The sequence below is a fragment of the Ranitomeya variabilis genome, chromosome 6 (genome assembly GCF_051348905.1).
Source record: "Ranitomeya variabilis isolate aRanVar5 chromosome 6, aRanVar5.hap1, whole genome shotgun sequence".
NCBI lineage: Eukaryota > Metazoa > Chordata > Amphibia > Anura > Dendrobatidae > Ranitomeya > Ranitomeya variabilis.
The window spans coordinates 35,454,903-35,482,182 of NC_135237.1; the positions used below are offsets into that span (position 1 = coordinate 35,454,903).

Sequence of the window (27,280 nt, forward strand, 5' to 3'; positions counted from 1 at the left end):
TCAAAACAATGTTTATAAGCTCAACAGAAAACAGCTTGTGAGCACTGCGCATGTTCTGGTGTCTAGCCACAGTGGTCGGTTTCCAAGTCAACGAGCTGTAAAGAAAAGTGTTAATATCTCAAGAACGGATGATAATTTTAAAAAACAATAAATTGCAAAATTGCTTGTTTTTACAAGCTCTATCTGACAACAGCCATCTAGGACGATGAGAAAAACCCTTTAAAACGGTTGTTTGTCCTCTACACCAAATTTAAAGGGTTAAGCTGCTGGCATCTGAGCTCTGTACCAACACGGCAGTCAGATTTAGGCGTGGACTGTTGAACACAGCAGGCACGAGTGCTGTATGGATGAAGTTCAGCTCCTGAGCTCACTCCATACATCATCATACAATGCACATGCTTCTCAAAGGGACTTAGTAATCAGATTTTTCGAAGAATACGATTAGGAATAAGACTTTTATTACCTTGTTAGTCTGGTTGGTCTATTACAGTACACTACTACTCCCCTCTTCCCTGGGTTGGGGAGGAGTTAAGACTGAGGGCGGATTCAGGAGCTTGGGCAAGGTAGGTGGCCCTAGCATCTTCACCATCAGAAGTAATCTGGGGAACAGGGCGAGCTATGGCACCCCTAGCGTTGGGGACAGAGAAGGAGCCCCTGGTCCCATACACCCAACTAGAGAGTCGTGACACTATGGGACTGCTGGCAATAACTGATCGCTGTACTCGACTTTCTCCTTTAGTCCCGTAGACAATAACCCAAATACTGGCTAAATACTCCCCAGTACACTAGGAAGACTTTTTACGTTAGCTAACCTATACCAACCCCCCAGTGATATGTGATGATGATAACATTTACTTCCAGAATACTTTTTTTTCCCCTAGTGAGATATGAACCCTAACATAACTCCCATTACCTCAGCCTCTACGGTTGCATTAACGCCACGGAAATAGTGCAAATACCACCCCCACTACCCCCACAAAAAAGTCAAATAATGTGAGTAACTTCACATTATTTGACTTTTTTTTGTTGTGAGGTGGTATTGCATTATTTTGGTATTCTTCATCTAGGTTTTACTAGACACTGGACTTTTCATAGCCAAGCGTGATAATAACATAGAAATAATATGGCCGCCTAGAGAACGGAGACTTAAATTAGAATCATCGCCCAATTCGTGTATTGCGCAGCTATATTACGCTGCTGACATTTCGGCTGCTCAGGCCACCATGAAGCTTCATTCGCTCTTTAAAGCGGGTGATTAAACTCCGTGGCGTTAATGCAACCGTACAGGCTGAGGTAATGGGAGTTATGTTAGGGTTGAAACATCGCACATATCTCACTAGGGAAAAAAAGAAGGATTCTGGAAGTAAATGTTATCATCATCACATATCACTGGGGGGTTGGTAAAGGTTAGCAAACCTAAAAAGTATTCCTAGTGTACTGGGGAGTTTTTAGCCAGTATTTGGGTTATTTCCAGCAATCATTGTCTATGGGACTGAAGGAGAAAGTAGAGTACAGCGATCAGTTATTGCCAACAGTCCTATAGTGTCACGACTCTTGTTGGGTGTCTTGGGACCAGGGGTTCCTTCCCTGTCCCTAACGCTAGGGGTGCCCTAGCTCACCCTGTTCCCCAGATTACTTCTGATGGTGAAGATGCTAGGGCCACCTACCTTGCCCAAGCTCCTGAATCCACCCTGTCTTTAACCCTCCCCAACCCAGGGAAGAGGGGAGTAGTAGTGTACCATAATACACCAACCAGACTAACAAGGTAATACGAACAGGGATAATGGAAAATACCAATCATACACAGGGGAGTTGAGGATGGTGTTAAACCAAAGTAGGAGAAAAAGGAGAATTAGAACACACACACAAAACCTAGCAACAGTTTCAGATAAATCCACCAAACACCTTCTCCAATAATAACCAACAACCGCCATGCAGCATAAGCTAACTCTGACAATGAGTGCTAGCCAGGGACCAGAGTATATAGGAGATGGGAGTGACTAATAGTGCAAAGCTGAGAGCCTTAATGCAGGAAAGCTTCCAGGAGCTCTCAAGTGAGCAGATTAACCCCTGCATTGCTAAAAGAAACCTACACTACTACTTACTCTTAAAATCATAGATTGTTCATGTCTTTGTCAGTGCGCAAAGTTACAAAATAAGCAAGGGATCAAAAAAAAAAAAAAAAAAAATTATATATATATATATATTAGAGAAAAAGTGGAACAGCACAAATTCTTTACTTATCTTCGGGTGCAGAGCCCAAACAACCCGTCCCTCGGTTGCTTTCAGTCCATATAATACAAAAGCAGGCAGCACTCCATGTTCTTTTAAGACAATCTGCAGGTCTTTATTGAGCCCACAACTCCATGCAATAAAGACCTGCAGATTGTCTTAAAAGAACATGGAGTGCTGCCTGCTTTTGTAATATATATATATATATATATATATATATATATATATATATATATATATATATATATATATCTCTATATCATACTCTTATAAGCATAAAAAAATAATAACCCACTAAAAGACACGCAATTAAATAAAATCTAAAAATGCACGGAGGGCATGAGTTTTTATTAAATCACATCCACTTCTCTTAAACGCTGAAACACAGATTTTCTGCCCCCCCCCCCCCCCCAAAAAAAAAAAAAAAAATGCAGCATTTATGCTATATGGGAAAATGGCTTAACGGGGTTGTCCCATAAACAACGTATATTTTAATCAATAGGGCTAGGAATGATGGATCATCTCTTGGCTTGGAGATGTGGTATGTGCTGACCATGAACTGGAGCTGCTCTACATGGTAAGACACAGCCATTACACAGTACACAGCAGGGGCACATCTATAAGATTATCTCACCACAGGAACATTTTTTTTTAAACACATCCAATTGTGGAAACTGTTATTATTCCAAGATCTATTGATTAAAATATACTTTTTTCATGGGACATCCCAATTTAAATGTTCTCTTAACCCCTTACCGACCTCCACCGTACTATTACTGCGGAGGACAGATCCCCTGCTTTGATGTGGGTTCTGGCGCTGAGCCCACCTCAAAGCCGCTATTAACCAGTTAAATGCCTCTGAAATGCTGACAGCGGCATTTAACCGGCGCTTACGGCCGCGGACGGAAATGAGCGCATCACCGACCCCCTGTCACGTGACCGGGGGTCAGCAATGCGTCGACATAGCAACCAGACCAGAGGTCTCCTTGAGACCTCTATGGGTGCTGATGCCGGATTGCTGTGAGCGCCACCCTGTGGTCAGCGTTCATAGCAAGCCTGCAATTCAGCTACATAGGAGCGATCTGATGATCGCTGCTATGTAGCTGAGCCGATCAGGCTATGCCAGCTCCTAGCCTCCCATGGAGGCTATTGAAGCATGGCAAAAGTTAAAAAAAAAAAAAATGGAATTTTTTTCCCGTTTTCTAGTACATGACATGGTAAAACTAATGATATCGTTGAAAAGTGCAACTTGTCCCACAAAAAACAAGCCCTCACATGGCCATATTGACAGAAAAATAAAAAAAGTTATGGCTCTGGGAAGGAGAGGAGTGAAAAACGAGAACGCAAAAACAGAAAAGGGCAAGGTCATGAAGGGGAGTTTAAATGTTCCCTAAAAGACTTAAAAAAGGACATTTGTAGCCAACTGCTTATCCAGTTTGCACAGACACTTCCCTTAGTGAAAAAGCAGAGAAAAAGTTTAGGTTCGTTTTTTTTTTCTTTCTAAGTTAGCGTTTATCTTAATTACATTTAGAGGCCAAACTTCTCGGCTTCCTATAAATGACAGCGGCTTCCTGCACATAATGAGTCAGGGATTCGGCCATTGTTTCTGTCCTCCTTCATGTATATGAAACATATCACAGAGCAACAATGCCCCTCGCACACCGACACCGGTACATTGTCCGCTGGCTTCATGGACCTCATCAGAGGAATGGACTGGGGTCTGATTTCTTTGTTCCCACGATATTTCTAATTAGGTTGCATTATTAAAGGGCCACTACTTACAAGAAAATCTTCTCTGATCATTCACACCCATGGATGTAAATGTGGATCAAAACTGTGGAGATGTGTGAGATAAAAGTAACAGTGAGAGATGGAGTGTGTGCAATCACTCAGCACAAGCAAATGATAAAACTTTATATTAGCGTCTCTTTAAAAATGATTTTCCAACTTTTCTTAAAGGGAAAGTTCAATGGATACTAGAATCCTGGGGTGTAATGCAAAGGATGGAGGTGTACACTGGCCCTAGCAGGGGGTCACCGGTATTTCCCGCTAGGTCGCACGTCCTAGATATGCCAGTCACTGGCTACGCAGCGTGCTTGTCGCACCGGCAGCCTCAATTACCTGACGCACAGCCCCAGCCCACACCCTGCACCCTAGGTCTACGCTGGAAGTAACGGCTTGTCTCCAGAGTCTGGTTCGGATCTGGTCGTGGTCTTCTACTAGCAATGCTGACAGATCTTCCACACAGCTCAGGCCTTCTCTGGCATCTGACCACTCCTAGACCCTACTGTGGCGACGGCGCCTGTAAGCTCACCTCGCAGCCACACAACATGTCCTGGTACAGGTTCTTTCGCAAACTTTTCTCTTCTCGGCCCGGCGAAGCCTTTCATAATTAGTAACTGTGACACACGTGTCACCTGACCTGGTGTCCTCTTCAATATCTTCTCCGGGAGCACATACTTCCACTCTTGGGTTCCTACTACAATTTTTTCTTTACTGTTGCCTTTGACCAGCAGATGGCAGTGTTCACTTGCAGTGACTCAGGCATAAACTGTACTCTCCTTCTCTCCCGTCCTCCTCCTTATAGCCATGCCTCCTTTTAAGGTGACACCCCTATGTCTTATTTTCATCCATAGGAACTATTTTGGAAGTGTTGCTTTCAGGCAATTTGGTGGAAATCAGTAGATTTATTGACTCTTCTAGGAAGCCAGCAGACCTTCCCTTCTCTTTGGATCCTCCCAACTGCTCTGGGAGAGTTGCTGAATGACCGGGTAGCAGTGATTACATGGCCTAATTTACGGCAGTGAAATATTGGTAAGCATGAGGTTAGGCCTATTCTACGAATATAACAAATATATTTTTTTTTCAGCAAGCAGAGAGTACTTACAAAAAGTGTCCCTCAATCTGGATGACTCAGAAAGACTAATGCATTACATGTACTGTTTCCACTGAGAACTGTGTAATACTTTTCTTCACCACTGGAGGCACTGCAGAGGAAATGAATATGTATTGTTCCTTAATATGTATTGTTTCCAAAGGAAATGTATCAACAAAAAAGTAACCTACTTCTTAAATCCATTCAACTTATTTTTTATATATCTGTTGTATATTTATTTATATAAATCAGGATCTGTATTAACCCCTTCACGACAGGGCCATTTTCTTTTATCCTCCCCTTCCAAAAGCCATAACTTTTTTTTTTATTTTTTCACCCCCATAGTCATACGCGGTTTTTTTTTTGCAAGACAAGTTGTACTTTTGAATGAGACCATTCATTTTATTATGCAATGCACTGGAGAGCAGGAAACAAATTTCGGAGTGTTACTAAATAAATCACAGGAACAAACAAAATAACTAAATTGGTTAACACTGCCAGTCGCATAGTTATTACCAGGACAAATTACACCCCGAGGAATAAACCAAGAAGAAACTCCATATAAATGTTTTTTTACAAAAAGAAAGGAGAGATGACTTCAAAATATAATACACAAAAATGTCATTTATTGAGAACAATACATTTAAAAATAAGAAACCTATTGTAACAGAGGTGAGCAAAGCAAGATTCCTATAAACACACTGGGACCATATTGATAAGGGGTCTATACTGATCAGAGGTCAGAGAACAATAATATATAATCTAGAATCCAACAAATTCAGAGTAACTAACCATATATAAAACATAGAGGATAAAGTGCATAATGCAAAAGTCATATAGTCTCCATGATCAGGTCAGTACAGTTTACACATTGTGAGATGCTGGTGCACTGTCCCCAGGAGACAGCAGGACCCTACCCCCACAGAGATATAGATTTCAGTCTAAGAGAAGACTCACAGGTTCCCATATAGATGAAGAATTTATTCTAAGAGAGGAGTGGCATTGTTAGGTCCTGGTAACGAGAATAGCCTTAACGTGGATTCCTGGTACACATGAATTGGCAAGCTTTCTCAATTTTTCATATTTCTAGTGCAGTAATGCAATTAAATTTTCATATTTCTTGTTTGAAAGTTTTGGCGCTACAGAGTGCTGCCTTATTTGATTGTATATGAGACTCTAGGTTAGCACTAGTGATGAGCGAATATACTCGTTACTCGAGATTTCCCGAGCACGTGCGGGTGTCCTCTAAGTAGTTTTTAGTGCTCGGAGATTTAGTTTTTATTGCCGCAGCTGAATGATTTACATCTGTTAGCCAGCATAAGTACATGTGGGGGTTGATTGGTCGCTAGGGAATCCCCACATGTACTTATGCTGGCTAACAGATGTAAATCATTCAACTGCGGCAATAAAAACTAAATTTCCGAGCACTAAAAACTACTTAGAGGACACCCGCGCATGCTCGGGTAATCTCAAGTAACGAGTATATTCGCTCATCACTGGTTAGCACCTGTTCACACCTAGTCTATGTTTGGATGTGACGGTCAGTTTTTTAAAATTTTTATTCATTAGCCTTCTGACTGAACACTCTGCCTTTTAGCCACGTGTTTTTAATCACAGCAGGACCACTACCCCTCCACAGAGAATTAGATTTTAGTCTAACAGAGGATTCATGTTCCCATACAGATGAAGACTTTATTCTAAGAGAAGAGTGGCTGATAGGTCCTGGTAACGAGAATCGCCTTAACGTGGCTTCCCGATACACCTGAATTGGCCAATTTATGCACTAGGCTTTCTCAGTTTTTCATATTTCTAGTGCAGTAATGCAATTCAATTTCTGTATTTCACGTTTGAATGCTATGGCGCTACAGAGTGCTGCCTTATTTATTTGATTGCATATGAGTTGGTGTCTCTAGATTAGCACCTGTTCACACCTAGTCTATGCTTGGATGTGACGGTCAGTTTTTTTAAATTTATATGTTAAAACTGACCTGGCAATATGGTTCTCAGTACGAGTATGCAGATACCAAATATGAATAGGTTGTTTTTTTTTTATTTAAGTAGTAAAAGAGCATTGGAAATGTGAAAAGGTGTTATCTGAGCATGTTCGGGTGCTAACTGAGCGTCACACGACACCTTATCCGATCACGCTTGCTCATCACTACATTATTATTATTTATTTATTAATTCCATGGTGCTGTACATGTGAAAAGGGGTTACATACAGGGTATTACTACATTGTAATCATTAACGAAAACCATAGAAACTATTATAAAATATATAATAATGGCTTCCAAAAATGAAATCCCATCATCTCTGCAAAAGTTAATGACATCTATAATGAACTAAATCTATGGCTGAAAATAGACAAAAAGATATAAACATATGCAGCGATTATTGTCACTGTCTGCACAATCAGCGAGAAGTTTCACATCCCCGTCAGCACTTTGCACTTCTGCTGGGAAACCTGCAGGTCACACGTTCCTTCCAGATAGAACTTACAGTATAATACATACTAATGACACCGGAACCATATTGTTCACATTAGTGTTCAAACACAGATGTGTGAATGAGACCTAAGAGGCAGGGGGGGCGCATTAGCAAAAGTTTGGATTAAGTTTTAGAAGTTTAAAATTAATGCCCAAAGCCATAGATCTAAAAACTAATGTCCACCCTTTAACTCTTATTTTTCTCATCTAAATGAGTAGAAAAAAGTGAATTATTTAAATCAGGTTTTGTTTGTATTTTTTTTTATTTTTCAATAATGGAATTATTATTTTTTTTTTCAAAATAACTCAATTTAAATAAAACATTGCAATCTTCACACTAACCGCAAAACCGAATATTAGACTCCTACTTCCATGTTGCACCAGAACTTTTTGTGGGGTTCATGGCAAAAGGGGTGAATACCTATGCATATGCCAATATTTATTTATTTTATCCCATAAATTTAATTTAGGCGAATATTTTTCTCACTTCACCAACTTTAGACTATTTAGCGCTGATGGATCACACACAAATTGGATTACAAAAATATTTAACAACATAGGTAAAAAGCCAAAGGAAGGGGGGGGGGAATACTTTCGCAAGCCACTGTAGGTGTGATCACTGGCGAGTGCAGCGCTCAGCTATCTCCAATGCTTCCGAAGAGAATGAATAGCGCGGAGGTGCTAGACTTATGGTCCATTCAGAGCCCTGCTTTCAGCATTGCTTGATGAGGTCAGACCCCTAGTGAACCTGCGGATAGGGGATAACGTCTGATATTGGAACTAACCCTTTAAAGAATTATTTAGAGTGAAATGTTAAATTTAAAAATGTTATGTATTTATAAGCTCTGGTATATACTTTTCCCCAGAAACAGCGCCACTGTTGGTTATAGGCCGTGTATGGTATTGCAGCTTAGCCATGCAGCATACCTTTATGTTAAGAGAATGGATTCAGTCTTTTTATCCACTGACACAAATCATTGATGTAAATGGGGGAATAAACATTTTTCCATTCCATCGCTCGCGCCTTATAGGAGGTTATCACGTATTCTGTATACCGTTCCGGAATGTGCCGGTGTCCCTGCATTCAGCAGCTCTATTTGTCATCCTGTAATAGTACATCCAAGGAGCACTTCAGATAAGAATTATATAGATAAAATACCCGGCCAGCGCTTGTGTTAAAGCAGTCGCTTCTTTCTGCATAACACAAAAATCCTGGGGAACATGACCAGGAATAATGCACTGTATTCTGCGCTTCTGTAATGCATTAACCATAAACATAACATTGAATAGTTTATTGCAGCAGAAACGGGGAAATAAAGTGATGTCAGAAGGAACAGGGAATGTTGAAATGTAATATTCTCAATCGTTCTGTCCTCCAGAACCACGGTCAGAGTAGAGTTTGGACAAGGAGTGTAACGATCAACCAGTCCCGTGAGGGTGAGGGGCCCACAGACGACAGTGCAAACTTTAACTGGATGTGCATACTCAGACGCACATTCAGTTGAAGTGTATTGTGGCACCGAGACCCGGCAGATCTGTGCGCTGCAATACACTCTGCCGACCAATCAGGGGCCAGAAGCGGACGTCGGCGTGCACGTAACTGGGGGCTCATGATGCGCTCCTGTCGCTTGCGCGATAAGTCAGCTGCCGCCATCAGAAGAGGATGCCACGCGGTGGGAGACTGGCGGGAAGGTGAGCAGAATCTTTTTTTTTTTCTATGCATTAAAGAGCAATAGCAGAATAAGGGACATATATACCAGTACTGGGGATATACACTGCTTGCAAAAATAAAGGGAACACTAATATACCACATCCTAGATATGACTGAATCCGATTGAGCACATCTGGGACATCATGTCTCGCTCCATCCACCAACGTCACGTTACACCACAGACTGTCCAGGAGTTGGCGGATGCTTTAGTCCAGGTCTGGGAGGAGATCCCTCAGGAGACCATCCGCCGCCTCATCAGGAGTGTGCCCAGGCACCGTAGGAAAGTCATACAGGCACGTGGAGGCCACACACACTACTGAGCATCATTTCCTTGTCTTGAGGCATTTCCAATGAAGTTGAATCGGCCTGTAATTTGATTTTCCACTTTGATTTTGAGCATCATTCCAACTCCAGACCTCCATGGGACATCAATTTTGATTTACATCGATCACTTTTAGGTTTTATTGTTCTCAATGCATGTCACTATGTAATGAATAAAAATTTGCAACTGGAATATTTCATTCAGTGATATCTAGGATGTGGGATTTTAGAGTTCCCTTTATTTTTTTGAGAAGTCCACCTCATTATAGGACCTAACAATACGAAGATGAAAAATTTATTTTCTTCTTTTTTTTTTTTTTATCCAAACCATGTGGCACATAACTGCGGGAACGCTCCGTCACACAATGCCTGTACAATCATCATCAAAACATCTCTTCAGTTTTTGCTTCATCACGGAATCCACCGACCTCCGATAAATGGAACATAATGTGTTCGTCTTACTCGCTTTTGTCATCTTTCCGTTGTCTTTGAAACATAGGTCCATAAATACGTAAGGTTTTTTTTTTTTTATCAATAGTGAGTTTTTCTCTTATTTTTCGCATTTATAAAACACTCCAGGTAGTGCAGGTTTTATCACAGAGACGAGAATAAGTAAATCTCAGACAAGAATGGGCCTCTGACATCCTTTATGCTGCTACAGTGGAATTTTACAGCTTTCTTCTCGAGTTTTGTTCTGTTCACCCGATAATTGCAGTCTAACAAAGAGCGCCATAGGATAACTCGGCTGGTTACTCGATTTAAACCTGAAAGTTTCCTAATGGGGGGAATCGAGTGGTTTTCCTTTTTTAATTAATTAAATTGACTTTATTAAAACAATGCAACACAGAATAAAAGACAGGAGCACAATAGCGGCGATGATTAGATGACTTTCTGAGGTTTGCATACACACAGATACACGGTAACAAAAAATAACAAGAGGAAGAAGATGTCCGACATCTTTACTGCTGTGCAGGTATTTTATTTTATTTTTTGTAATAAACTTCAAAGATTTGTGTTTTTCCACAGAAGGCAACAAGGATCAGAAAATATCTGAAAGCCTGGATCTATGTATTGTGTCCTGCTACTTTTCACACAGAAATGTAGCACCACAGACTACAAAGTAGAGATGGGAAAATGTAAGTTATAAGCAGAAAATGCATGCATAGGAATTATGGCTCCCCATAGCAAAAGTCCTAAATGGGCCCCCTTCTCACCCTCACCCCCCCAAAAAATTTGGCATAATAGATGGTGTTACAACACATAAGCGCAGTCACAAAAGGGCGGCCTCCCAACTTTTACAAACATGTAAAGGGACCTGTAGTGCAGTATGTACAAAGCAATTGTGCCCCTACTCAAGCCCATTATATTTATAATACACAATTATAATGCAGCGCCCCAGAGTCCTGGTCGTTGCAGTACTGTGGCTCTGCCGCTAAGGGGAGCTATGGTACGTCTGATGGCACTGAAGGAGTTCATCTGATCAGGTATCACAGACACCAATACATTTCACCGCCGGGCCTCCAGGGGGAGCTAAGGGTTCTATTTACTAGGCCACTCTCCACACACTGGTAAAACTGGGGGTCAGGCAGGAAGTTAGACAGAAAGCTGACTGGGTTGGAGCCAGGCAACACCTTGTGGCAGAGGGTGTTGCAGGAGAAGATTCAGTAGGGTCCCTGTCAGGGGTGGGATCCTGACAGCGGCTTGGCAACTTGAGCGAACGTAACGGGACCGTGCCTGCTCAGTATAGCGGCGGTGCCCGAGAAGGGATTGGAAGCGAGATAGATTGTGCTGAGTGAGAAACGAGATCAAAGCAACAAGGAGAATACCAGTAGGGGTCGTGCTGTAAGACCGAGGCAACATCCTACTGAGGCGCATAACCGGTGGCCGGAACGCCGAGGGAGTATTACAATATTCAGCTTCAAGCAATACTCTAAACCAACGGCAGGACAGTCAGTCAAAGGCGGGCTGTCTCATCTAAATCACCTATGCAGTCTTGGGGGGCAACCTGTGGAGAGGGGCGACTCTAGGGTCCCGGAAGAGCTCCGAGCCTACCCGTCATACGGGTGCCGTCCCAACCGTAACATCAGGGAGGGACGGAGGATTAGCAGAACATCATCTAACCGAGTTGTGAGGGAACTTAAGAAACAGACACAACAGTTGTGGGGACTTTCCGTAAGCACAGCAGGGAAGGACCGCAACACATAGCGCTAGAAGGAAGGCACAGATTTCCACCTGTAAAGATAACTTTGGAGGTGCCATTGGACCGGCCGGGCTTGCGCAGCCTGGTTATCCGGATTCCGGACTGAGGACCCAGAGATCTTCAGTAAAGAGGTAAAGAGACTGCAACCTGGTGTCCTCGTTATTTATTGCACCGCACCACCACCACTACCATTATCCATCATATCTATCACTGTACGCCCCTCGGCAGGGTCACGGACCGGGCCTAGCCACCGTGACAACCCCAGAGTAGAGACTCAGAGGCCCGGTACCAGGTACCCCTCGGCCCTGCGGCGGTGGGGGCGCTACAACTTGGCGTCACGAACAGGATCTACTTAAGCCTGAAGAATCAGGTCATGTGTGCCTTGGAACTGCGATTTATTGTGTTTGGACTACTTTATTGCAAGAACTGTGCTGCGCCATTTACCGCCAAGGTCCGCCGCCATTGCAGCGCTGAGGAGAGCGCAGGAGAAGAAGAGGGGCGTGGAATAGGCGTAGACAAACTAAAGAGCGCAAAGGACAATGACCGCCCAGTCTAAATATTGTTGCATTCTAAGGGCGGGCCCGTCGACAGGAGAGATCCGCCTCTTAATCTTCTATGGCGGGCGGAGACCGAAGAAACGAAACTATGACTCAGATGAGGTGGAACTGGAGACCAGGGAAGGCCTGCAGAAAAGAATGGCCCCGCATCGACCCCCGTCACCAGTGGATTACTCCGATATGCCCCCGCTGGAGGACTTGTATCCTTGGGAGCTGCCGATGGGGCATCCCGTGCCTGGACGGTCCCCGGTTCATACGCCTTCCACAGGAGAGGGGAGCGGCGCAGGAGGAGCTACCGCAAGTGAAGGTACCCAGTGCCGCGACCCCCGGGGAGGCCACCTCACCCCTGCACACGGCCCGGCCACTGCTGCGACCAGTGACGCCCCGGTGTCCCCGCCGTCTGGCACCAATGCACCGGGGGGGCATGACCTCAGGCCCTTCCCCTGGGGGGAATATCGAAACCACCTGATCGCAGAGTTCCAGCGAGAAGTGGAGCAGGAGGCGCGTGGAGAACTGCTGGAGGGCTCCCTGCCGAAGTGGGGCGTCGTGATCGTTTACCTGCCCCAGACGGGAAAGGGCTTCGTGCAGGAGATCGGGACAACCCTGAGAGTCCGCATCACCCGGGATGAAGTGGAGCCCTGCCTGTGCGGGGACGGCGCCAAGTCCTTCCTGAAGCCGGGGGATGTGGTCACGTACCGCCGGCACCTAAAAGGGAGTAGCCGGTGGGCCCGGGATATGCAGCGCTGCACCGCCGTTCTGGCGGTATCCCGCACTGAGGGGGAGGAGCTCGCCGCTGAAGCCGCCGCTGCCGCCGCCGCTGCTGCCAGCATCATTCATCGGCCCACACAGACCCTTATTGCAGCGCACGACCTGGTCGTGCAGAAGACCCGAACCCACGGGGTGCACCTGGCCGCGGGAGTGAACTTGGAGTCCGACCCGCCTGGGCCGCAGAGGGCCACCTGCCAGGTGAAGCCTCGGTGGGGGATACCGAAAAATGAGTAAGATACTGCATTATTTGTAAATAGTTCTTCAAACTGTCTGTTTCCCGATTTTTGCTGCTAAACCCATTTAGGGTTAACTTTTAAAAGGGATCCCTTTGTTGACCCGGGATCCCTATTGTTTTGTTTGTTTTTCTAAGTTTTGCACAAGTTTTCAGAACTGCCGCAATCATGAACAGTGCATGATACAAACTTTTTGTAAATAGTTTGCACCTTCTTAAAGGTGCTCCCTACTGGTTTTACTTAAAGAGAGACTCTTTGCGAAGATACCGCACCGGAGCCTTTGATGAGTATGGACTAGTAGCTGTTGTGATTTTGCTTTTTGCTCCCTCTAGTGGTCATTAGTGATTTGACTCTGGAGCGTCTGTCTTTTTCTATATCCTCCGCTGGGCCGTTAGTTCAGGGGCGTTGCTATATAAGCTCCCTGGACCTTCAGTTCAATGCCTGGCATCGTTGAAATCAGAGCTAATCTGTTGTGCTCTTGTCCTCTGATCCTGGTTCCTGTTTTCCAAGCTAAGTCTGCTTCTTTGCTTTTTGCTTTTGTTTTGTTTGGTATTTTTGTCCAGCTTGTTCCTATCTGTATCCTGACTTTTGCTGGAAGCTCTAGGGGGCTGGTGTTCTCCCCCCGGACCGTTAGACGGTTCGGGGGTTCTTGAATCTCCAGCGTGGATTTTTATAGGGTTTTTGTTGACCAGATAAGTTATCTTGCTATATTCTGCTATTAGTAAGCTGGCCTCTCTTTGCTGAACCTAGTTCATTTCTGTGTTTGTAATTTCCTCTTACCTCACCGTTATTATTTGTGGGGGGCTTGTATCTTGCTTTGGGGTCCCTTTCTCTGGAGGCAAGAGAGGTCTTTGTTTTCTTCTCCTAGGGGTAGTTAGATTCTCCGGCTGGCGCGTGTCATCTAGCGATCACCGTAGGCATGATCCCCGGCTACTTCTAGTGTTGGCGTTAGGAGTAGCTATTTGGTCAACCCAGTTACCACAGCCCTATGAGCTGGATTTTTGTATCTTGCAGAATTACACGTTCCTCTGAGACCCTGTCCACTGGGGTCATAACAGTATGCCAGGCCCGTATTAAATGTTTAATGCATTGCAGAAGTGGGATTATAAGAAAGAAAATTTTGAGTTTTTTTTTTCCCTCTCTCATTTTTTTTTTTCTTTTCCCCTTTACCTCAGAGTTGCTTAAGCTTGCTGCAGACATGAATGTCCAGACCTTGATTACAAGTGTGGACCAGCTTGCCGCTCGTGTGCAGGGTATACAAGATTATGTTACCAGAAATCCTAGGTCTGAACCCAAGATTCCTATTCCTGAACTGTTTTCAGGAGACCGATTTAAGTTTAGGAATTTCAGGAATAATTGTAAATTATTTTTGTCCCTGAAACCTTGTTCGTCTGGAGACTCTGCTCAACAAGTAAAAATTGTTATTTCATTCTTACGGGGTGACCCTCAGGATTGGGCTTTTTCGTTGGCGCCAGGAGATCCGGCATTGGCTGATATTGATGCGTTTTTTCTGGCGCTCGGTTTACTTTATGAGGAACCCAATCTTGAGATTCAGGCAGAGAAAGCCTTGCTGGCTATGTCTCAGGGCCAGGACGAGGCTGAGGTGTATTGCCAAAAATTTCGGAAATGGTCCGTGCTGACACATTGGAACGAGTGTGCACTGGCCGCTAATTTTAGAAATGGCTTTTCTGAGGCCATTAAGAATGTTATGGTGGGTTTTCCCATTCCCACAGGTCTGAATGATACCATGTCCCTGGCTATTCAAATTGACCGGCGGTTGCGGGAGCGCACAACCGCAAATTCCCACATGGTGTTGTCTGAACGGACACCTGATTTGATGCAATGTGATAGAATCCTGACTAGAAATGAGAGGAAAATTCATAGACGCCGGAATGGCTTGTGCTACTACTGTGGTGATTCTACACATGTTATCTCAGCATGCTCTAAACGTATATCTAAGGTTGTTAGTCCTGTCACCGTTGGTAATTTGCATCCTAAGTTTATTCTGTCTGTAACTTTGATTTGTTCACTGTCATCTTATCCTGTCATGGCGTTTGTAGATTCAGGTGCTGCCCTGAGTCTTATGGATCTCTCATTTGCTAAGCGCTGTGGTTTTATTCTTGAACCATTAGAAAATCCTATCCCTCTTAGGGGTATTGATGCTACGCCATTGGCAGAAAATAAGCCGCAGTATTGGACACAGGTTACCATGTGCATGACTCCTGAACATCGGGAGGTGATACGTTTTCTTGTTCTGCATAAGATGCATGATTTGGTTGTTTTGGGGCTGCCATGGTTACAGACCCATAATCCAGTCCTTGACTGGAAGGCTATGTCAGTGTCTAGTTGGGGCTGTCGTGGTATTCATGAGGATTCCCTGCCTGTGTCTATTGCTTCTTCTACGCCTTCGGAAGTTCCAGAGTACTTGTCTGATTATCAGGATGTCTTTAGCGAGTCCAGGTCCAGTGCATTGCCTCCTCATAGGGACTGTGACTGTGCAATAGATTTGATTCCAGGCAGTAAGTTTCCTAAGGGAAGACTGTTTAATCTGTCGATACCTGAACATACCGCTATGCGTTCATATATCAAGGAGTCTCTGGAGAAAGGACACATCCGTCCGTCTTCTTCCCCTCTTGGTGCGGGATTCTTTTTTGTGGCTAAAAAGGACGGATCTTTGAGGCCTTGTATTGACTATCGGCTTTTAAATAAGATCACTGTCAAATTTCAGTATCCTTTGCCGCTGTTGTCTGACTTGTTTGCCCGGATTAAAGGTGCCAAGTGGTTTACCAAGATAGACCTTCGTGGTGCGTACAACCTTGTGCGCATTAAGCAAGGGGATGAATGGAAAACCGCATTCAATACGCCCGAAGGTCATTTTGAGTACTTGGTGATGCCTTTTGGGCTCTCTAATGCCCCTTCAGTTTTTCAGTCCTTTATGCATGACATTTTCCGGAACTATCTGGATAAATTTCTGATCGTTTATCTGGATGATATTCTGTTTTTTTCTGATAATTGGGACTCGCATGTGGAGCAGGTCAGGATGGTCTTTAAAATTTTGCGTGAAAATTCTTTGTTTGTCAAGGGCTCAAAGTGTCTTTTTGGTGTACAGAAGGTTCCCTTTTTGGGGTTCATTTTTTCCCCTTCTGCTGTGGAGATGGACCCAGTCAAGGTCCGAGCTATTCTTGATTGGACTCAGCCCTCGTCAGTTAAGAGTCTTCAGAAGTTCTTGGGTTTCGCTAACTTCTACCGTCGTTTTATCGCTAACTTTTCTAGCATTGTGAAACCTTTGACGGATATGACCAAGAAGGGCTCCGATGTGGTTAATTGGGCTCCTGCTGCCGTGGAGGCTTTCCAGGAGTTGAAACGTCGGTTTACTTCGGCGCCTGTTTTGTGCCAGCCTGATGTCTCGCTTCCCTTTCAAGTTGAGGTGGATGCTTCAGAGATTGGAGCAGGGGCCGTTTTGTCGCAGAGAGGCCCTGGTTGCTCTGTTATGAGACCTTGCGCCTTTTTCTCTAGGAAGTTTTCGCCTGCGGAGCGAAATTATGATGTGGGCAATCGGGAGTTGTTGGCCATGAAATGGGCATTTGAGGAGTGGCGTCATTGGCTCGAGGGTGCTAAGCATCGTGTGGTGGTCTTGACTGATCACAAAAATCTGATGTATCTCGAGTCTGCTAAACGCCTGAATCCTAGACAGGCCCGCTGGTCATTGTTTTTCTCCCGTTTTGACTTTGTTGTCTCGTATTTACCGGGTTCGAAGAATGTGAAGGCCGATGCTCTTTCCAGGAGCTTTGTGCCTGATGCTCCTGGAGTCGCTGAACCTGTTGGTATTCTGAAGGATGGTATTATCTTGTCAGCTATTTCTCCAGATCTGCGACGTGTGTTGCAGAGATTTCAGGCTGATAGGCCTGATTCTTGTCCACCTGACAGACTGTTTGTGCCTGATAAGTGGACCAGCAGAGTCATTTCCGAGGTTCATTCTTCGGTGTTGGCAGGTCACCCAGGAATTTTTGGCACCAGAGATCTGGTGGCCAGATCCTTTTGGTGGCCTTCCTTGTCTAGGGATGTGCGGTCATTTGTACAGTCCTGTGGGACTTGTGCTCGAGCTAAGCTTTGCTGTTCTCGTGCCAGCGGGTTGCTCTTGCCCTTGCCTGTCCCTAAGAGACCTTGGAGACATATCTCCATGGATTTCATTTCTGATCTTCCGGTGTCTCAGGGCATGTCTGTTATCTGGGTGATATATGATCGCTTCTCCAAGATGGTCCATTTGGTTCCTTTGCCTAAGCTGCCTTCCTCTTCCGATCTGGTTCCTGTGTTTTTCCAGAACGTGGTTCGTTTGCACGGCATCCCTGAGAATATTGTGTCAGACAGAGGATCCCAGTTCGTTTCCAGATTCTGGCGATCCTTTTGTAGTAGGATGGGCATTGACTTGTCGTTTTCGTCTGCTTTCCATCCTCAGACTAATGGACAGACGGAGCGAACTAATCAGACTTTGGAGGCTTATTTGAGGTGTTTTGTCTCTGCTGATCAGGACGATTGGGTGACCTTCTTGCCGTTAGCTGAGTTTGCCCTTAATAATCGGGCTAGTTCCGCCACCTTGGTTTCGCCGTTTTTCTGCAACTCTGGTTTCCACCCTCGTTTTTCTTCGGGTCATGTGGAACCTTCTGACTGCCCTGGGGTGGATTCTGTGGTGGATAGGTTGCAGCGGATCTGGAATCTTGTGGTGGACAACTTGAAGTTGTCACAGGAGAGGGCTCAGCGCTTTGCCAACCGCCGCCGCGGTGTGGGTCCCCGACTACGTGTTGGGGATTTGGTGTGGCTTTCTTCCCGCTTTGTTCCTATGAAGGTTTCCTCTCCCAAATTTAAACCTCGTTTTATTGGTCCTTACAAGATATTGGAAATTCTTAATCCTGTATCCTTTCGCCTGGATCTTCCTGTGTCGTTTGCTATCCACAACGTGTTTCATAGGTCCTTGTTGCGGCGGTACGTTGTGCCTGTGGTTCCTTCTGCTGAGCCTCCTGCTCCGGTGTTGGTTGAGGGCGAGTTGGAGTACGTGGTGGAGAAGATCTTGGATTCTCGTCTCTCCAGGCGGAGGCTTCAGTACCTGGTCAAGTGGAAGGGCTATGGTCAGGAAGATAATTCCTGGGTGGTCGCCTCTGATGTTCATGCGGCCGATTTAGTTCGTGCCTTTCACGCCGCTCATCCTGATCGCCCTGGTGGTCGTGGTGAGGGTTCGGTGACCCCTCACTAAGGGGGGGGGTACTGTTGTGATTTTGCTTTTTGCTCCCTCTAGTGGTCATTAGTGATTTGACTCTGGAGCGTCTGTCTTTTTCTATATCCTCACCTGGGCCGTTAGTTCAGGGGCGTTGCTATATAAGCTCCCTGGACCTTCAGTTCAATGCCTGGCATCGTTGAAATCAGAGCTAATCTGTTGTGCTCTTGTCCTCTGATCCTGGTTCCTGTTTTCCAAGCTAAGTCTGCTTCTTTGCTTTTTGCTTTTGTTTTGTTTGGTATTTTTGTCCAGCTTGTTCCTATCTGTATCCTGACCTTTGCTGGAAGCTCTAGGGGGCTGGTGTTCTCCCCCCGGACCGTTAGACGGTTCGGGGGTTCTTGAATCTCCAGCGTGGATTTTTATAGGGTTTTTGTTGACCAGATAAGTTATCTTGCTATATTCTGCTATTAGTAAGCTGGCCTCTCTTTGCTGAACCTAGTTCATTTCTGTGTTTGTCATTTCCTCTTACCTCACCGTTATTATTTGTGGGGGGCTTGTATCTTGCTTTGGGGTCCCTTTCTCTGGAGGCAAGAGAGGTCTTTGTTTTCTTCTCCTAGGGGTAGTTAGATTCTCCGGCTGGCGCGTGTCATCTAGCGATCACCGTAGGCATGATCCCCGGCTACTTCTAGTGTTGGCGTTAGGAGTAGCTATTTGGTCAACCCAGTTACCACAGCCCTATGAGCTGGATTTTTGTATCTTGCAGACTTACACGTTCCTCTGAGACCCTGTCCACTGGGTCATAACAGGTAGCCTGAGAAGATATGCTACCTCATAAAGACTTGGTCCCCTCTTAAAGGGGATGTTCATCTGTGTACTTATGAGTAATACTGCCTTAGAACAGTAAAGTGATAATGTTGATATGTAATTGTTAATGTAACTAACTAGTTAATTGTAAAAGAATACTGATAATGTTCCCCGAAGGAAAGTGAAAGTTAGAAGAAAGATGCAGTGGGCCCGTAGGGGTAGACGTAGTGTCCTGCATACATGTCAGTAAGAAAGTAATGAGAAAGTTTAATGTTTTATGGAAAATGTTTGATAATGTTGATAGAAAATGAGGACAGAAAGTGAACCCGTAGGGGTTAGTTAGTGAGTCCTCTTAGGAGCCATATAGAGATGGCTCATTGATCCTAAACTGAAAGTAATGTTATGTTCTATACTGTGTATAGTAGTTGAAGAGACAGAAGGCTCGGGCTGAAAGGAGCGGTCCTGTAAGAAAGGAGAGGCAGTAGGTCTGGTGCCGTTAGGACAGGCGGTCCTGCAGATTTAAAGAAGGAGAATGTAAAAGTTAAATTGCCTTATAATGTGATTATAAGAAGGTCTTTAGCGGATTCAGAGTGTACGTCCTTAAAGGCAATATTAAATTATTGTTCAAGAATTTGTACCAAGTAGAATACCCGGTTGGGTAAGAACAGTTACTTATAGCATATTGCTATGATATTTAACCTTGTTTGTAACGTTCAAGTGTCCTCACCTCCCATAAAGGGAAGCTCTGTTCAAGTATACTTATTGTTATTTGCACTCAACAAATTGTATGTCTTTTTGCTAATCTGTATTGTTGTTTTCTTCCTAGTCCCGGAGTACTGGATTTAACCGGGGGGGAGTGCAGCGCCCCAGAGTCCTGGTCGTTGCAGTACTGTGGCTCCGCCACTAAGGGGAGCTATGGTACGTCTGATGGCACTGAAGGAGTTCATCTGATCAGGTATCACAGACACCAATACATTTCACCGCCGGGCCTCCAGGGGGAGCTAAGGGTTCTATTTACTAGGCCACTCTCCACACACTGGTAAAACTGGGGGTCAGGCAGGAAGTTAGACAGAAAGCTGACTGGGTTGGAGCCAGGCAACACCTTGTGGCAGAGGGTGTTGCAGGAGAAGATTCAGTAGGGTCCCTGTCAGGGGTGGGATCCTGACAGCGGCTTGGCAACTTGAGCGAACGTAACGGGACCGTGCCTGCTCAGTATAGCGGCGGTGCCCGAGAAGGGATTGGAAGCGAGATAGATTGTGCTGAGTGAGAAACGAGATCAAAGCAACAAGGAGAATACCAGTAGGGGTCGTGCTGTAAGACCGAGGCAACATCCTACTGAGGCGCATAACCGGTGGCCGGAACGCCGAGGGAGTATTACAATATTCAGCTTCAAGCAATACTCTAAACCAACGGCAGGACAGTCAGTCAAAGGCCGGCTGTCTCATCTAAATCACCTATGCAGTCTTGGGGGGCAACCTGTGGAGAGGGGCGACTCTAGGGTCCCGGAAGAGCTCCGAGCCTACCCGTCATACGGGTGCCGTCCAAACCGTAACATCAGGGAGGGATGGAGGATTAGCAGAACATCATCTAACCGAGTTGTGAGTGAACTTAAGAAACAGACACAACAGTTGTGGGGACTTTCCGTAAGCACATCAGGGAAGGACCGCAACACATAGCGCTAGAAGGAAGGCACAGATTTCCACCTGTAAAGAGAACTTTGGAGGTGCCATTGGACCGGCCGGGCTTGCGCAGCCTGGTTATCCGGATTCCGGACTGAGGACCCAGAGATCTTCAGTAAAGAGGTAAAGAGACTGCAACCTGGTGTCCTCGTTATTTATTGCACCGCACCACCACCACTACCATTATCCATCATATCTATCACTGTACGCCCCTCGGCAGGGTCACGGACCGGGCCTAGCCACCGTGACAACCCCAGAGTAGAAAGGGATGTGTAGTGATAAGGACGGCTATGGAAGCCTAGTGACATGGATGTAGCTATGGAACGAGGGTTACCACTAAGGGTAGGGACGAAGCCTGTGTCCTGTGGTGTCGCGGTATCCAGCGGTGGATACCGCGACACCACAGGACACAGGCTTCGTCCCTACCCTTAGTGGTAACCCTCGTTCCATAGCTACATCCATGTCACTAGGCTTCCATAGCCGTCCTTATCACTACACATCCCTTTGTACGTTACTGATGAAGGCCCCGTGTAGGGACCGAAACGTCTAAATCACGCATTGGGATCAATAAATTTTATAGTCTCTCACCGCAAAGTTGAGTGCTGGGTTTTGTTGAATTGATTACTACGGTTTGGGAACCTACCCATGCACCTTTCAGTTGCTGTGCACACGCTTTCCTGTAACCCCAGAGTAGAGACTCAGAGGCCCGGTACCAGGTACCCCTCGGCCCTGTGGCGGTGGGGGCGCTACAATAATAATTATTGTTCTCACCCAGTAGGATTCCCTTACATGCCCCCGATAGAGTATGATGTCCCTAAAAATTCCTCCACACACACAGTATGATACCCTCACCATGAATGCCTCCTTACAATTTTACCCCTAAACGTATAGTATGATATCCCCCACAGTGACCCACAACACAGTGCCCCCAACATAGTATAATACCCCACAAAGTCCCCAACACAGTAGGATGCCCCATTAGTTCCACACACAGTATAATGTACCCGCAGTTCTGTACCACCCCTGAGGTCTGGTGACCAGAGGTACTGCACCTCATCCAGAGGTGTGGGACTCCGCTTTCAGGAAAGGAGGGGGCACTAAGCGGGACTCCACACCAGCATCCAACACCACAACACCCCAGTCAGGGCATCTGGATGTACCCTATGGGAGGATGGCCTCATTCCAGTCTGGAGAGGGTAACTAGGTAGAGGGTATAGGTGGAGACAGTAGTTAAGGGAGGAGCTAATTAGGAGGGAAAGTAGTCAGAGTGGGGAGGAAGAGACGAAGTGAGACGGGCAGAAAGGAGCTCCCTGTCAGAGGGAGCTAGAGAAAAGTAAAGTTACAGAAAGAAGGGGTCCTAGGGGCACGGGTAGTGAGGAATCCATCCGTGGGGCCCGCATCCACGCCGACCGTAGTCACAGTGAGAGACCAGCCCTCAAACTAGTGGAGAAACTAAGGACTCGGCTACCTAACCGGAGGCTGCAGCATCTGCATATGCTGCAGCCACATTCAACACATTCGCTGAAAAGGCAGTGGATAGGATCCAGGGGACTCAGAACGTCACCCGACAAGATCCGAGGCTGCTGGATTGGGACACTGTGTGTGAAGGCGCAGGGCAGGAGGTGGAGAGCCAGCACAGCGAGATGGCCAGAAAAGGAATATAGAAAGGGGGTTCTGGAAGGTGCACCCAATCTACCTGAGAGCTGGCTGGACCACAGACCCGAAGGACACAGCACCCCGGCTGGGGACTACATCTAAGAAGTGTGAGTAAACATGTGGAAACTGCACCCTGCTGTGTCCTCTGAATTATTACTGCGTCACCTGCCCTGCACCACAACATCCATCACCACCCTTTAACACCATTATTGCCCTGGGGTGTAGCTCTACCTATGGAGAGCTGTAACAACACTGCTGCATCACCATCAGCCCCATTGGTCTCTTCAAGCAGCGTCGGCTAACATCTCCTATTTGCCGAATACCACAGGTGGCATCATGAACAATTCCCCTTTTCCCATAAACTTTATTTCCCTTCATCATCACACTTTTATTGCACGCCCAGGGCCACGGACCAGGTCACTGCTGCCGTGACAACCTCCCTTTTAAGAATTGACCGATCCGGTAGAGAGTACCACACGGCCCTGGCGGGCACTCTAGTTCCACACACAGTATGATGACCCCTCAGTACCACACACAGTATGATGACCCCTCAGTACCACACACAGTATGATGACCCCTCAGTACCACACACAGTATGATGACCCCTCAGTTCCACACACAGTATGATGACCCCTCAGTTCCACACACAGTATGATGACCCCTCAGTTCCACACACAGTATGATGACCCCTCAGTTCCACACAGTATGATGACCCCTCAGTTCCACACACAGTATGATGACCCCTCGGTTCCACACACAGTATGATGACCCCTCGGTTCCACACACAGTATGATGACCCCTCGGTTCCACACACAGTATGATGACCCCTCGGTTCCACACACAGTATGATGACCCCTCGGTTCCACACACAGTATGATGACCCCTCAGTTCCACACACCGTATGATGACCCCTCAGTTCCACACACCGTATGATGACCCCTCAGTTCCACACACCGTATGATGACCCCTCAGTTCCACACACCGTATGATGACCCCTCAGTTCCACACACAGTATGATGACCCCTCAGTTCCACACACCGTATGATGACCCCTCAGTTCCACACACAGTATGATGACCCCTCAGTTCCACATGCAGCGCCCCAGAGTCCTGGTCGTTGCAGTATTGTCGCTCTTCCACTAGGGGGAGTGATGGTACGTCTGATGGTACTAAAGGAGTTCATCTGACCAGGTATCACAGTCACACACAGTACACTTCACACTCCGGCCACCAGGGGGAGCAAAAGGTTCTATCTATTAGGCCACTCCTCACACTCGGTTAAAACTGGGGGTTGAAGACCTGTCAGGCAGACAGAGAAAGAAGAAGGAACATCTGAGCTGTAGACAGAGGTCCCTGTCAGGGGTGGGATCCTGACAGAGACATTGCCAGAGATAGAACATTACGGAACTGCGCCTGCACCTCATTGCGGCAGAATCCTAAGGAAGGACAAGAAGCGAAGTATATTGTGGAGAAGTGAGAAACGAGATCACAGCACAAGGAGATAATACCAGGAGGAGTCCTGCCTTAAGATCGGCAACATCCTTCTGAGGCGCGTAGCCAGTGGCCGGAACACCGAGGGAGTAATAGGCTATACGAATTACTTCAAACAACGGCAGGACAGTTAATTCCAAGTTGGCTGCCCGACCTTAAACCTAATGAAGACAACGGAAGCAAATTGTGGGAGAGGGGCGTCTCTAGGGTCCCTATAAAATAGCTCCAGGCCTACCCGTCATACGGGTCGTCCTATCCCGTGGTGCTCAGCAGGGAGGTGCTACAACATACAGGCGCTAGTAGGAAGGCTACTGATTTCCACCTGCAAAGGGAGCTCTGGATGTGCCTTCGGACCGGCCGGACTTAGCCAGCCCTGTGAACGGTACTCTGGACTGTGGATGCTGAAGTCTTCAGTAAAAGGTAAAGAGACTGCAACCCTGTGTCCTCGTTATTCATCGCACCTTACAACATCCACCATTACCACCTACTCATCAAGGGAAGCCCTGGGGACATACTTCACCTGTGGGAAGGTATAACATCTAACTGCCATTCCATCAACCCAGCGGACCCCTAGCAGCGTCGGTCACCTTGACCGAATACCACAGGTGGCGTCATGAACACTTGACAAACTACACCTTTAATTGGGCGCCCCTTAGCAGGGCCACGGACCGGGTCGGGCCACCGTGACATCCCCAGAACCGAGACAGAGGGACCCGGTACCGAGTACCCCACTGCCCTGCACCTGTGGGCGATCCACACACACAGTATGATGACCCCTCAGTTCCACACACCGTATGATGACCCCTCAGTTCCACACACCGTATGACGACCCCTCAGTTCCACACACCGTATGACGACCCCTCAGTTCCACACACAGTATGATGACCCCTCAGTTCCACACACCGTATGACGACCCCTCAGTTCCACACACCGTATGACGACCCCTCAGTTCCACACACCGTATGACGACCCCTCAGTTCCACACACAGTATGACGACCCCTCAGTTCCACACACAGTATGATGACCCCTCAGTTCCCCACACAGTATGGAAGTATGCAGTTCCCTCTTCTTGACAAGGGTTGAGACCGTTAAGTTTCTGTTCACCTCAGTTTTATAGGCAAAATTCTGTCATTTATATAGTAAGAAATAGGGCAGCATGCGAAAGCCTATAGTGGTCCATTAGCACCTTAATAAGGGGTAACTCTCACTCGGAAGGACTTGTATTGTCCTGAACTCCACAGACAATTCATTGATTTGAATCAGCACTTTGCAATGCTAAATTTTGCTTGTATTGGTGCTACGAGGAAATTAATCAATTACGATCAGGTTTCCCTACAGATTAAAGTTAGGGGTCCCATCAAGGAGACACTGTGATTTGCTGATTGTTAAGAGGTCCTTTAAAGGGAATCAGTCAGCCCATTTTTTGCTATGTAATCTGACAACGGCATGATGTAGGGGCAGAGACCCTGATTCCAGTTATGTATCACTTAGTTTACGAGGTGCAACACAGTTTTCTCCTCTGTTTATTTAGCAGAGCTTGGAATGCTGGGCTGCGTATAACCCCGCCCACATCACTGATTGGCCGCTTTCTGTATACACAGTATATTGACAGAAAGCTGCCAATCAGTAGTGGGGATGGGGTTGGACCAGGAGGCACAAGGCACCTAGTCCTATAGAGATAATCTCCTACTGATAAAATACTGATTATATTGAAACAGCAAAACACAACCAATTAAGTGACACATTGCTGGAATCAGGTTCCCTGCCCCACATCAGGCTGCTCTCAGATTACTAAGCAAAAACCGTCTGACAGCTTCCTTTTAATCATAGAATTAAACATACAATTATGGCACAAGAATAACTGATACCAAATTCAGGACAAGGTATTTGAAAGTGTTTTTAACAAATTTTCAATTTCAAATTCATCCTGCAAACTTCCAAAATTTTGTTGTTTTTTTGGGGGTTTTTTTTAATCTAAAGACATCATGATGATTTCAGTTACGTTGCCTAAATTATTTTGACGGATGACCTCCGACTAGAAGCTTTATTGTATATAAACCTTCTATAAATGCAGTCACTTCTGCACCATACGTAGCCAAAAGTAGTGAAATGGTGGCCGTCAACATAGATTACCATCGATTGTAAAATCCCTACAGAAGAGATAAAAGGCAGACTATTGTGTCATCGGGAATTTTGGACATTCGTCAAGTGGCAAATTTATTACGGAGTTCTAGAATATTTGCCTCTGAAAAGACGGACGCGTTATCTTACCTTCCCTGATGGCAGTAAATGGAGTTCCCTCCTCTTCTTGAAGTCTTATCACCTTCAGCGCCACCAACTTTCCATTCACTCTGAAACAGGAGGAGACACGATTACAGAGACAAATCGTAAATTGGTTGACGTTCTTTTTGCGCTAATGTTTATGGTGTTCTTAAGTAAAATGACAATAACTGATTAAAGAAAAATCGGATTAATAATGCGGCCAGAATCGTGGATAGCTGCTGCAGCAATGATCTGTGCTGGAACGGTAGTGTTGACATCACAATCACTGGTGATATGACCGGTGAGGCCGCCGATTGACTGCAGGGGTGGCACGGTGACTCAGTGGTTACCACTGCGCTGGAGTCCTGGGTTCAAATCCCACCAAGGACAACATGATGAAAACATAGTAGTGTTTGTTTTTTTGGTAACCAGGGTAAACATCGGGTTACTAAGCGCGGCCCTGCGCTTAGTAACCCGATGTTTACCCTGGTTACCAGTGAAGACATCGCTGGATCGGTGTCACACACACCGATTCAGCGATGTCAGCGGGACCTCAACGACCAAAAAAAGGTCCAGGCCATTCCGACACGACCAGCGATCTCGCAGCAGGGGCCTGATCGCTGGTACGTGTCACACATAGCGAGATCGCTACTGAGATCGCTGTTGCGTCACAAAACTTGTGACTCAGCAGCGATCTCGCTAGCGATCTCGCTATGTGAGACGGGGCCTTTACTTTACAATTTACTAGCTGGGAAACACATGGAATACTTTGTAAGGTTTTGGGCACCAGTGTACAA

The 27,280-nt window shown here is 46.0% G+C and overlaps 1 protein-coding gene across 5 annotated transcripts in view; it reads right to left on the bottom strand.

Moving 5' to 3' along the window:
• CDK14 (cyclin dependent kinase 14) overlaps positions 1-27,280 on the bottom strand; it is a 484,203-nt gene that overhangs the window by 302,580 nt on the left and 154,343 nt on the right. For all 5 annotated transcript variants that reach the window (XM_077268230.1, XM_077268229.1, XM_077268232.1 and 2 more), the window contains one exon: positions 26,493-26,572. In XM_077268230.1, the coding sequence (XP_077124345.1) occupies positions 26,493-26,572 (80 nt within the window). The remainder of the gene's footprint in view (positions 1-26,492; positions 26,573-27,280) is intronic.